Source organism: Nanorana parkeri, unplaced genomic scaffold (genome assembly GCF_000935625.1).
Source record: "Nanorana parkeri isolate BGI_ZX_2015 unplaced genomic scaffold, ASM93562v1 scaffold328, whole genome shotgun sequence".
In the NCBI taxonomy this organism is placed as follows: domain Eukaryota; kingdom Metazoa; phylum Chordata; class Amphibia; order Anura; family Dicroglossidae; genus Nanorana; species Nanorana parkeri.
The window spans coordinates 161,065-174,511 of record NW_017306596.1 but is presented as its reverse complement, the minus strand read 5'-3'; the positions used below and the strand labels follow the sequence as shown (position 1 = coordinate 174,511).

Here is a 13,447-nt window from a genome sequence, read left to right as displayed (position 1 = left end):
GCCGCCAAGGAGAGAAACAGGGCTGTGTCTTTTTTTCTTTATTCTGACACGCGATGTCAGAATAGAAAAAAAAAAGAATTTTCCCATTGAAAAGCATTGGGACATTACTATTGGCTATTTCAATTTGCAATAGCCAATAGTAAACTAGCATTGTACCCGCCCTCTGCTGATGGACCTGATGGGGAACTGCAGCAGAGGGTGGGTAAAATGCTGGTTTACTATTGGCTATTGCAATTTGAAATAGCCAATAGTAATGTCCCAATGCTTTTCAATGGGAATTTTTTTTTTCTTCTATTCTGACATCGCGTGTCAGAATAAAGAAAAAAAGACACAGCTGTGTTTCTCTCCTGGGCGGCTGGGAGCAGGAGACTCCCGGGGCGCCAGGGAGAGTTAGCTGTTAGGAGATCAGTGTCCCTGGTTAGCAGGTAACCAGGGACGCTGATCTCTCTGAAAGTGGCCGGAGCTAGTAGTGTTATGTATTGCACTATACCAAACAAATTGTAATGCATTGCTGTTTTCCTTATTCACTATGTCCTAGACCTGGGCTTATTTACTTAACATTAAGTATAAATACTGCATGATGGGATGTCTCTTTTCATCTCAAAAATTGCAATACAAGTGTTTATTCCTTGACATAAAAGAGCAGTATGCTCAAGGCTACAATATCTGCCAGTGACATTGTCTATTTCCATATACTTGACGTTACATGAAACTACATGGTAAGATAATTCTGCTATGCACAATACATTTCTGTTAATCCATGCACACACATATTAAAACAATCAATTTTAGACAACATTTAAAACATAGCCTTGGAGTCCTACCTCTATGCACACTTACTGTTCTGATGCCATTCTCAAAGGCATCTCGGGCAAGAGCAGCTGGTCCATCCACTGTCTTTCCATCATCATCTGGACCCCAGCTTGCACTGTAGATATGCACATGTTGTGGGTTCAGACTTAGAGATTTTGCTTCTACCATGTCTGTCACATCACCATCCAACATGCGTACACCTACAGAAACACAATCAAAGTTTTAAATATAGAAGATATATGAAATTGGCAAATTGCTGAAAACAGAGTATTAGTCATTATCACATATTTAGTTAGTTAGTTATATTTATAACTGTATATAAAGGATAGGAAATGATGTAATCAACTCTAAAAACACTAAAGCTGAAATTGTAAAATAATTACTTTAGTAAGCAAAATAATAAAACAATGACCAATTAACATATACTGGCATTATTTTGTGACTTTTTTAACATTTTTGTTACACTTAATTTTTTCTTTGATATCACATAGGGGGCTAACAAGCCCCCTATGTGATAGCACAGATACATTGACAGGCCCTCTTTATGGAAAGATCAGGGGTCTCTAAGACCCCTAACGTCACCTATGGACCCCCAAAAAAGCTGATGAAGCAGAGATTTGCTTCATCAACTTCTTCTCTGGCTATAGCATCCAGAGAAATTACAGCTAAAGGCAGAAGTGATGCAATACACATCACTTCCGCATTCAGAGATCGGAGTAGAGATCAGCAAGAGCGCTGCTCTCCCTCTTATCTCAGTATACAGGGCCACCAGGCCCCCACGGGGGACAGCGGAGCCCGAAATAGCCAGCAGCGGTGGTGGAGGGAGTGTGGCCCACACACGCCTTGGCACCATACAAGCGACTGGCTATAGATCCAACCAAGCACTTGTATGTAATAGCGGTACCGGCTGTTTAAAATGTTTAATATGTTCTGCTTGTGCAAAAGTTCATATATGGCAAACCACAGAAAGGTACTTGCCATCCGTCCCTTTTTTTACAACGAGCAGACAGCAGGCAGTTGTAGTGCACCTGTGACCAGACTACAGGCACATTGCTTACATGTTCTTAACAGGCAGTAAAGGAACTTTAAACAAGCCATCCCTGACCTCTCTAGCTGCTTTTAGTGTGAAGTAATTAATTTTCAAAGATCCTCAAAGATCACAACAAAGGGTTTCAATTGGTTTCTAACAGCTTAGTAACACCTGCTGGTTGTTAGAGGGCTGGCAAACTGCCAAGATTCTGAAGCAATAGAAAGTAGTTGGAAACATATTTCTGTACCAACTTTATCTCCAATGGCTATAGCTGGAGGTGTGAATGAGGGTTTGTTTGAAAGTGCTTTTACTGCTTGTTTAGAATAAGTAAATACTTTAGTGTGCAATATCTGGGAAGAGCTTTTTTTTCTTGACAACACATTCACATGCATACTCACATTCTACAAGCATGTATGTGCACTGGCACCATAGATACATGGTTTGTGTACTAAAGGAGTATAAAATGTTAACTTACCTTGGTTATACTGGGTTAACACTGAATACCAAATCATGTGCATTGAAAAAATAGGATTTTCCTTTTTTTGCATTATTTACTGCGAATGCAGTTTCTGTTGTATCTCAGCTGCTAAGTAAACAACCTCTACTGTTTAATAAAACAAACATTTTTGTCAAAAACAATTCTAACCTAAATGATCCAGTCAGTGCCCATTAATACCAATCTTGGTGCGTTCCAGAGCGGCAGCTCACAAAACATAGCAAAACATTGCCTGTGTTCTGGTCCACTGCAAATGGAAAAAATAGAGCACGGTTGCGGTTGCAGTGGACCGGAACAAAGGTAATGTTTTGCCACGCATCCAATCGCACTACGGGCAGGGGTGTGTGGCTGCGGTGCCATTGACTTCAATGCAGCGCCATGCCCCCTTCCACCCCAGAACGAAGGTGGAAGTTGTGTGAGCAATTGCTGTGCATTCCAGCAGCTGCTGCTCTGGAACGCACCACAATTGGTGTGAATGGGCCCTAACTAGTCTTTCTTAAACTGCCAAGTTTGCAGGTACTAGGCAGCAAGCATGCATATTCAATGGACTCATATATCAAAGCAGTATGTTTTTTACTTTTGCCCAGAAAGTTTAGCTGAATCATCTATCACTTGCAGAGGAAATTCTTTTTTTTCCTTTGTTAATATTCATCTAAACATTTATTGTGAACACGTTTACTCAGATAAGTAAAAAATTTACTTTTTAGTAAATCACCCCTAATGAATTCTGTTAAAATACTTATATTTTAGGAAAATAGCCAGTCAAAATCATATTAAAGACAACAAAGGGGTGACAAACAATTTACAAATGAGTAGCTAAAGGATGTAAATATACAGAAAACACTGATAATAAGATAGTATTGGATTTGCATATCTTTACGCTGAATGCATATTTTATGAAATACAAGAAAATACGTGATTAACACTGATACATACCACCAATTCTGGCATTAAATGCAATTCCTACTGTGCAATGTGAATTATTTGCAGTAGCTGCTACTTCTCCTGCACAGCGGGTTCCATGTCTGCAAAGGTAAAAAATAGCTTTATTTACAAACAAAATAAACACATCACACTGTACATTATGCAGTACCCTGTTAATAATGATAGATAAATCTCATATGCCCATCTGAAATTCTGATTCCTCACGTAACAATGTAGTAAAAAAAAAAAAAATGTTGGATGCTTCTTGGAAATCAGAAATTAATAAAACAATGCAATGACTGTGAAATCTATGGAGGGGTCAACACTATAGGCATGCAGAAGGCTAATGATCTTCACAACATGGCAATACCAAAACCTTTTTGGTGTTTTCTCATCATGGGGCATTCACATACAATCTCCAGCTGGAAATGAAGATATCGCTGCAAAAATAAATTACTTCACAACTTTACGTTTCAACGGTGTTTAACTCTGCATGAGCCATGACATTTTGATCAGACTGTTCTTCTTAAATGTCACAGAAGTCCTCAGTAATGTCTGAAGATTAAGCAGCACATTGATGCCAGATAAGAAGCTTCTGTGGGGATGCTGTTATGCTTTTTCTTGGCTAAATCCCTTTTCAGCAAGATAAAGATCAAATAAACTAGTGAGTCAGAAGCTTGGTTATATTTGAGGGATGAGACAAGTGGCTGTTCATAAAGAACATAGCATTAAAAAAACAAAGAAAAACAAAACAAAGACCAGGAGGAAAGTAACTTGAACATTAAACTGGACCCGGTTAATCAACACTTCTAGATTATTAGCCTGGGATTTATGCAAACCATTTAGACTGGGTTCACAACTCCGCACGCATTAAATCACAGGTTAACATGCACTACATTAAGGCAGCCCATTCATAATGACCCTTGTGAAGCTAAAACCACTTCTGACCTTGCAGTACAGATGCATTGCCTTAGTGCATACCAATGTACATTGTGGTAACGCATGCATTATAGCACTGCAGAGAACCCGGCCTTAAAGAGCAAAACCTAGGACAAGCAAACTCAATCAATAAACTGCCAATGCTGTCCAAAAAAAAATACGGATCTGTTAGAGCTTGCTAACACTTGATAAATGCATATGCTCATATGCTTTTTTTTATAGCATTGCATTGTGTTTTTTGTGTGCTGCAAAGTGATTTTATTGTGTTGCAACACACTGCACTTGAGACCTGTCCTTTTTTTCCAGCGCACGCCAATGCAGCACATTAGTGTGAGCTGTAACAACTGAAACGAATGCTATTTGGCCGGTCCTTGTGTTTGAAGTGTGTTGAGCAACAAATCCTAAAGCAAGTGTTGTGAACAAGCATTACTTTGCTTTGTGGTGGGCTGCATCAGAAAAAGAGCATATCCATTTTTGGTCCACTCTTGTGTGCTGGCAGCCCATTAAAAATGAATGGTTTGTCTTAATACAACACACATTAATTTATGGCACAAAGTGCATTAATGTGTGTTCTTTAATGCAGCTGAGATTTTCCAAGTTTTTCATTTCTGCTTCTGGGTGGGACTGCAGCCTCTTCTCCAATTAATCAGCCTCTCCTTCTGTGTCTTAGAAACATCAAATAGCCTAAAACAGTTTTGAGCGGAAAAAGCACAGCCTGCATATTCACACACTGGTGTTTCCAAAATCTCAAATAAGATAACCTTAAAGTAATCAATTCTTTTGTCAAAGTTTATAGAACTTGCCAAACTGAACAAAATCTACGCCAGCTGGTCCTCATGGGCTCAGTTATCCCCTCATTGCATGCTCCCATCTTGCCTCTTCCATGGCATAGAGAAGGGGAAGCCAGGCTACCAGTCACCGTCAGCATGTCAAAGACACCTCTGCTTTTTCTGTGACAGTCATCGCTGCTCCCTCCATGCTACAGCAGTGAGGAAGTGTGGTTAGAGATGGGGACGAGAGCTTATCTGTTAGCCAGAATGTCAGTATATGCATATGGGTAACATCACTGTTTGGTTTGTTTAGATGGCATATTTTGGAGACAAATGGGTGTATTTATAACAGCTAACGGACTAGACTAAGAAGGTAAAATATTTACATGGTTGAGGTATAGACAGTATGGGTTTACATAGTAAGGTGGCCTGGTATATTACAAATGATCCTAGTTGATAAACAAAGTGCTAAACAGTTGTGTCCTTTGCACTTATTTCAGATTTTACTAGCGTGTACCTTTAATTTCCATTAAATAAATTCCAGTTTTCACTGAAAACCTGGATATGAGAAAGAAATTAAGGTGGAGTTACCATTCTCTTATCAAAATAGAAACCATGGTATTTGCTCATTTGGACTAAGATCATAGACTAAGATCATGGACTAAGATCTAATCACTTTAAGTCATTAACTGGTAAAGTTTCACGCATAATACTATTCCCATGCGGTTGTGGTATATACTCTGTATTCAATCTCTGTCTAAATGCAACACCCAGTAATTAGCGTATCAAGGCACGCAGGAAGCTGATATTTTATGTACGTCTCAACTTCTGAAAATGAGTATATGATTCTAAAATACACACTCATGGGGTACCCTAATGGTCAGTGATTACATTCATGGCTCAATAGAGAAGCTTTGGGAGGCTGCAAAGCCAAGCTTCAAATTCACAGGAAAAGATCTGCATGTAATTTCATTTGCCTTCATGGTTCAATCTACTGTTCATTGTGACATTAGGTTTTCACGACAAACAGCGACCTCTGTTTATGTGTTTTAAAAAAAATCAAATACTTAGTTTGAATTTTCCAGCTTTGTGACAGTGTTTATTTGATCATAACTATGTATATACATCAAATGCAACACCAAGGTTTACTTGATAGTTTTTTAAAGGGGAAACTCAATGGCTATTTATTTCTCACAAGTCTCTGACCTGAAACAACCATTTTTATCAGATGTCAGAAAGGTTGGTAGTCATGGAATTCCAGGTCCAATATTTCTATCCTGATAGTGTAAGTCTATTATTCTAACAGACCTGTTTGAACAACCTGATATATAGAAAAAGGTGGAATCAGATTCCATTTCTCATTTTACCCTGGGCAATTTAGAAAATAGAAGTTTAAATTTGTTTAGTTGCTATGCGCAAGAAGTCCACTTTTCTTTCTGCCAGTTTTCATACATCAGCCAAGATTTGTAGATATGTGTAGATGACAACTACTCTCTTAAGGCTTTTTAGATTAAGTAATCATGTCACAATGTTCTTCCATTTACCAGATACTTTCTTATGGCATTATATAGACATTGTGAAGTTTAAACAAAATACTGATAGCTACATTAGGATTTATTAGTCATACTACATGTTTGATTACTGGAAAATTTAGGGGAATGCATCATGAAGAAAAATCCATTTGTCAAAAGTGTAAGATGGAAACCAAAACCTATCCAGCTTCAGTGTGAATGACATCAGTCAACAAACATAGGTACTTCAATCAACAAATCTGTAAAGTTTGTTTGGTTTCATTTATTTGTACATGTATGCCTTTCATGCACTTAATTTTTAAGGTTAGCACCTATTTCACTATAGTGATTTAATTAATTTATCCACTTTGTGTCTACACACATATATCTAGTCATCCCTTTAGTTACTCATTTAACCACTAGCGCTGTATATTCAGTTAAACAATCCTGTAAAGTAGTCAACTGCAATGCATCATAGACTAGCTATTATGCATTTTGCTGAACTAAACCAATTACATCATCTCTGAGTTTTAGCCATGAATACTGAGTACCAGGTTATTAAATTCACTGTGCATAAAATTAAAGTGGGATTCCAGTCAAAACTTTTAACTTTTCTTGGACAGACTGGGCAAGTATTATCATTTGTATTTGAAATTTTGCTTCTTTTTTAGGTAACAACAAAAACTCAAGCAAAATCCCACCTTTTTACAAAGTCTTCAGGTGGAAGCATATGACCTGGCAACAACTGTCAAAGGTGGGATTTTCCCCAACTTTGGGGAGATGCCCACTCATGTCCTGTCATGTCCCCAGGACAATAAATAAGGAAAACGCTCCTCAACAGGCACAAAACAGCAATGAAAACCAACAAAGGGCCTAACCCTTCCCTACATTATTTTAAAAAAAAATTACCAGCTTGCAACTATATAATTAAATTATTTTCTGCATTAATATTTAAATATTTACAAAGGTGCTGAATTGATGTGTACGGGTATACATTTATGTATCTGAAGAAAACGCTTCTGCCATTCATGAAAAGTGGTATCGAAGGATTTTTTTCTCCACTTGACAATGTACATGTACACAGGGATGTTATAAATAAAGAAAAAGCAGCTGGAAGGTGGTCGAACCTCGAGAGGAAACATGTTTAAACAAAATAAAGAGCCTTTGCCTGAGAAACTCTAAATCGAAGAGCGTGTGCTTCATTTCACTGAAGTCCTTTTATTGTTTATAATGGAGAGGAACAAGTTCCCAGGCTTTTTAAATTACAGTCTAAAGAGACAGAGGGCTAAAAGGTTGTGCATTTGTTCTTTGTGTTACTGTCAGGATGATAAAGTAGGCTGAAAGACTACAAGAAACCTTGGTTACACAAAATTTTGCATTATTAACAAAAGCTTCATGAGCATGCTTGTACCTGGGGAAAAAGCTATTTTGGGAAGACCTAGGAAAGTCATAAGAGGTCCACTGAACCACATCCACCCAACCCTTGCGGTACTAGTCTTCATAACCTACATCATTATTTGCTTGTGTTACTGATACGCAAGTATTAAAAACAGAAATAGATGTAATACTTACGGGGCTTTTTTTTCCCAACATGCCTTAAATTTTATTTCCAATATTGCATTCAAATTTGAGAAAACCCCTCTATAGGTTTGTAATGTGTTCCTATTCACACAACATACCGAAAACAACATTTTCAAAAAATATTTCTTACCATTTAGATGTTTTGTTGCAGCAGGCAACATAGCCATTCCAGGTTTTCTGAGCACCTTCACAGTGAACTGTGCCTTTAGAAAGACTTAGGACTGAGATTTGAGGATTGTGTTTCTCTTATTAACTTAATTAACATTTGAATGCAGAAGCCAGGGTTGTAATCATTTAACCCCTCATAATACTTCCTAACAGTAAAAATAAGCAGAATCAAGTAGAAATGAGAACCCTTAAGGAGCCAAGAAACCCTAACCCAATTAAAAGAAATTTAAACTGCAAAGAGCATTTTTTAAATATTTGTTTAGCTTATGCTGTGTGAATTGGAACATGTAACAAATACAAAACAAGTGCTAACTCAATTAGTCTGCAAAAGTAGAAATACACTTTAATGTAGTGCAGTGATATGAACAACCCATACACACAGTGGCTTTTGATGCAATTTTTGTTATGGCAATCTATATCCCTGATGGGGGGGATTCACTCTCTCTATTTGTCCAATGACCACAATGACTTAAAGGGAGGACACAATCCAAAAAACAGTGACATTTGGTCTGGTGACAATTGTATAAGATGGGAAGTTAACACCCCCTTTCATTCCAAAAGAAAAAAAAAGTTTTGTTTTTTATATTATATACACTTTAATTTTGAGAAGAGTACGGCATGACTTGACCTCACACCAGACTTTTAATCTTGTCTTACTGTTGCTTGAGGGGCAGCAAGGAGATATTCCCCCATTCCCAGAATGGAGAAACTAATATGCACTGTATTTTTCAGAAGAGCCAACGTTGCAATTGGTTTAGCTGAATTTCCCATACATCTCATAGAATATCCTCTAGCAGGTTGTATGGAGAGAGTCATACAGAATTTATGTCTCTTCTGCCCTCCAGCAGATTTACAATAACAATACAAATCTCAGTAGCATCTGACTCAGGGATGATCTCACTGGCAGGTACAGGACAATGGTAAAAAACACGGGTGAATACTGAACCCTGATTAGCTTTACTCATAATGTAAAAACAATTGGGTGGAGCCAATCTTTAAGAAAATATAGAATGTATAACTCTTAGGAAGTTATGCACGCACAGCTAGTAGGGGTCAGGATAGTACTGCAAATGCAAATGAAAACAATGTGCCTAAACAATATGATTAACTTTTTGAAGTGAAGAGCGGACCCCATGAACAATTGGCGTCCGGTCTGGACCACTGGCCATAGCTTGCACATTATTCTTTCATTCTTAATAAAACCTGCCTAGTCTCTACTTTGGAAAACAAAAGGTAGAGACTAGACAAGTAGCTTACATAGCAGAAAATGTAATGTTGATTTCTAGATTTTGAAATGGCAAGTGATTACATACTATGCACTTAGGCACAAAATTGTTTTGGTGGCTTTTCTCAGCAAAATAATTGAAATCTAATGTTGATTTCCTGATGAGACAATGGCTGGTGGGGGTCCTTTTCAAAACAGGGCCTTTCAGACAAATATACTCTCATGCTGGGCACACACCTTACAACCATCGCAAGATGGTTGTAAGGTAATTAAAAAAACTTACAATCTGCCTATCTTGGACAGGCAGATCGTACCTGCGATGATCGCAAACCCGGCCCGCTGAGGGGCGGGCTTCCGATAACCACAATGCTGAACGGGCAGTGTGCGCTTGCGCACACTGGCCCGCCCGGCTTTTATCTTACGAACATGCCACACATGTGTTCGAACATGTTCCTAAGATAAAAGTCGTGCGACCTTACAGTAGCAGAGGTCGCACGGCTCCCACACACCTTAAGATAATCGTACGATTGCGGGATTTCCCGCGATTATCGTACGATTATCGTAAGGTGTGTGGGCACCTTCAGAAAGCTGGTTGCTGTGTGTCCTGTTCTAAAGGTATGCTTGTGATGAATACTGCTTGTGCTTGAATACTGTGCTTAGAGTCACAATTTTTTGTTGGCAATTTTATCCAGAAAGACACTCTACTGTTGATTTTTGGATTAATTGTACAAATCCCTGCCTTATCACGGCACACCATTCTGGTCACCTTTTCAAATGTTGCAGATGTTGCATGCATCCTGAATCAGAAGCAACTGATGTGGTGATGGTCCAGTACTGAGGGTGTATCGATGTCACTGCTAGCTACGCCCAATTGTTTATGTTTTCCTGACTTCTGTCAAAATGCCATTATGCAGTGGGTGTTCGTCGTGAGTGCACGGGACGAATGTCGTCGTTTAAAAAAAATTATATTTCTATTTATTTTTATTGTTTTATTTTTTATTTCATCAAGTCGTCGTCGTCATGGACAAGGCTGGATGTCGTGATTGACCCTGAAATACCTTGATGGATCTTTTTTTTTTAAACAATAAAGGATATGTAAAAAATCCTTTGTTGTGTTTTTTTTTCACTTAAAGGATTTTTTCCAAAAGTCAGTTTTTTTTTATTTCAATCTTATTTAACCCTTTACTGAATGGGTAGGGGTACAAGTACCCCTTACTCATTGGCAAGGGGGGCGCATCTGGGTGCCCCTTTATTAAAGGGGTACCCTGATGTGAATAAGCCCCCAGCCTGCACCCCCACAACCAACGCACCAGGGCTTGTGGGGAAGAGGCCCTTGTCCTCATCGGCATGGGGAGAAGGTGCTTTTCCAAGGGCGACCCTGGAATAGCACCCTTCCAGTTCCCAGGGCATGTGGCCTGGTATGGGAGGGGGGATGGCCACTCGCTTGCCCCCCTCCTTTCCTGCCCTGCCTGTGCTTGGATCAAGGGTCTGGTATGGAATTTTAGGGGGGGCAATGTTTTTTTTTCCCCCAGACCTTATGGACCTGGTATGACTTCAAGGGGGAACCCCACACACCTAATATTTTGGGGGGAACCCCACGCTTTTGTTTTTTAATTTGGTCCCTCCTAACATTCTTACCAGACCTAAAGGGTCTGGTATTGTTTGGGAGGGGAAACTGCAAGCTTTAAAAAAAAAGTAAGTTTTGCTACAGCAGGTTCCATACTTCATACAGATTTGCCACTTTACATGCAGGATAAGGGGACCCCCCAGGCATGGTATTTAAATGACTTTTTTTATTTCTATTGTTACCCATTAAAGTGATGTTACAATTACTGCTCCTTTAAAAACAGTATTTTGTAAAAGTTTTTTTTTCATTGATTCCTGTCCCCTAGTGCAGCACCCGGACACCCATACACCTTTTATGGCCAATAAATTGCATAAAAAGGGGACAAATGTTTTTGAAAGTTCTACCCCCATAGACTGGCATTGAGTTCGAGTTCGAATTCAAACTTTTTGGATGTTCTAAAGTTCGAATTCAAACAGAATTCAGACCTGTTCGGCTCATCACTAACAATAACTCAATTAGGAGAGATATTTTAATTATGAGTTGGTTTACTATGCCCCTGGTACAACACAGGTGAAACTCAATAAAAAGTATACACTAGAGGCATGCACGCATGTATAAAATATATTTGTGTGTTCACAAAATATATACTCAAGTCCAATAAGTCGCATGCAGTGCACCATTTTTCAGCATTAGTTATCTGATCTGAAAACAGACATATGTAATTTTCACTAAAGAGAAAAATAAGCTTTGTACTTCATCAATCTTTAGCCAGTCCTACTAAACACAGCTGCAAATGCTTTAACTGATTTAGAAATCACAGTTGATATTGATTACTGCTGTGGAAGAGGCATTTTTATCTATGGCATGTGTTTTTTCAGCAATGCAAAATAATTTGCTTACTACTAAACCAACTTTATATTAAAAAAGCTATTTTTTCTGTAACATGATAATTCAGAAGTGTATTTACTCTGTTTTCTATCCAAGATAATCTACATTACTAGCTTTGGTCTACAGCTTGCAATACATTTGCAGAAACTGAGAACCATGTCTGTATGATATATTAACAATATATATATAAAATTGGTTATGGTAGGGTGGGATAATTGAACCACGAGTCCCTTCAACATGATAGCCAAAAGAGAGGTTGAGCGTATGCCAAGTATTGTGTAATGCTTGGGGCAGAAAATGTATATCAAGCCAAAAATGACTAAGTTTGTGAGTACTGACACTGGTCTTCCCATACATTTATATTTCTTCTCTGCATGAGAATGCCTTTAACACAAGAACCAATGCAAGAATTTTTGCACAAAATCCAGATGCCCCTTTGAATGGGGGCCTGCATTTATATGCCAAATAAGGCCCACCAAACACAAAGAAAAAAAGCACATAAGCAATCCCGAGTCACGTTTAAAGTGTAAACACTAACAATTAGGGATGCACCGATATCGATATTGTGGTACCGAGTACGAGTACCGATATTTTTTTTCCGGTACTCGCCAATACCAAATACCGAGTACCGGAAGTCCCATTCAGGAAGCCAGGCGGCGTGTAATGACTCGCCACCTGGCTTCCCGATTAACAAGGAAGCCATCCCCTGTTTCTCGTCACTATGTGACGAGGAAGCATGGAGCCGGCTTGCTGGCAAATCATGGAAGCCGGGCGCCGTGTAATGATGCGGCGCCCGGCTTCCTGATTGGCCGGGAAGTCGGCTCCATGCTCTCTTGTCACAAATGACGAGGAAGCATGGAGCCGGATTCCCGACCGATCAGAAAGCCAGTCAGTGTGTAATAACGCGATGCCCGGCTTCCTGACACAAGAAGTATCGGGGCTAGGCATCGGAGCATTTGGGCGAGTATCTTTTTTATTGTACCAAAAAATGGCTAATATTGTGCTTGTGTGCACTAAAAATAATTTGAAAGCACTGTTTAGTACACTTTTGGGTTTGACAAAGGGTTGCACAAATATCGTGTGACATATTCATTTGCGAATGCCACTATTTTATTCTTCAAGGTCTCTGCTTTCAGAAAAGATATAATTCTTGGTGGTTTTCAAAAATCTTCAGGCCTAAAATGTGTGTCAATGCAAAAATGCAAAAATAAAACTAGAACACAGTGGGTTCTTTTGTTACTTTTTTGTTTTTGATTACACAGAAAATTAAAAAACAAATTGCAAGAAAATTAAAAGAAAGGTTGTGCTGACAGAAATATGTAAGCTGTCACTGCTTTCCTCTCCTGTAGAAAATATTACTTGACTATTTGCTCCACCTGCTTTAATAGCTGTGGAATCACTATAATGGGACTACGAGTTAAGACTTCACTGGCTGCAAGCCTTTTCCAGGTCAGTGAATTGAAAAGAAATCTCCAGGACTCTACTGAAAGTGAACTTAACAATTTAGATTTTTTTTAAAGTCTCACATAAATGAA

General features: G+C 38.7%; 1 protein-coding gene across 1 annotated transcript in view; it reads right to left on the bottom strand.

Moving 5' to 3' along the window:
* PCSK5 (proprotein convertase subtilisin/kexin type 5) overlaps positions 1–13,447 on the bottom strand; it is a 251,276-nt gene that overhangs the window by 123,478 nt on the left and 114,351 nt on the right. The window contains exons 6-7 of the mRNA XM_018558244.1: positions 3,276–3,364; positions 841–1,013 (exon numbers count right to left, since the gene is read on the bottom strand). Coding sequence (XP_018413746.1) covers positions 841–1,013; positions 3,276–3,364 — 262 coding nt within the window. The remainder of the gene's footprint in view (positions 1–840; positions 1,014–3,275; positions 3,365–13,447) is intronic.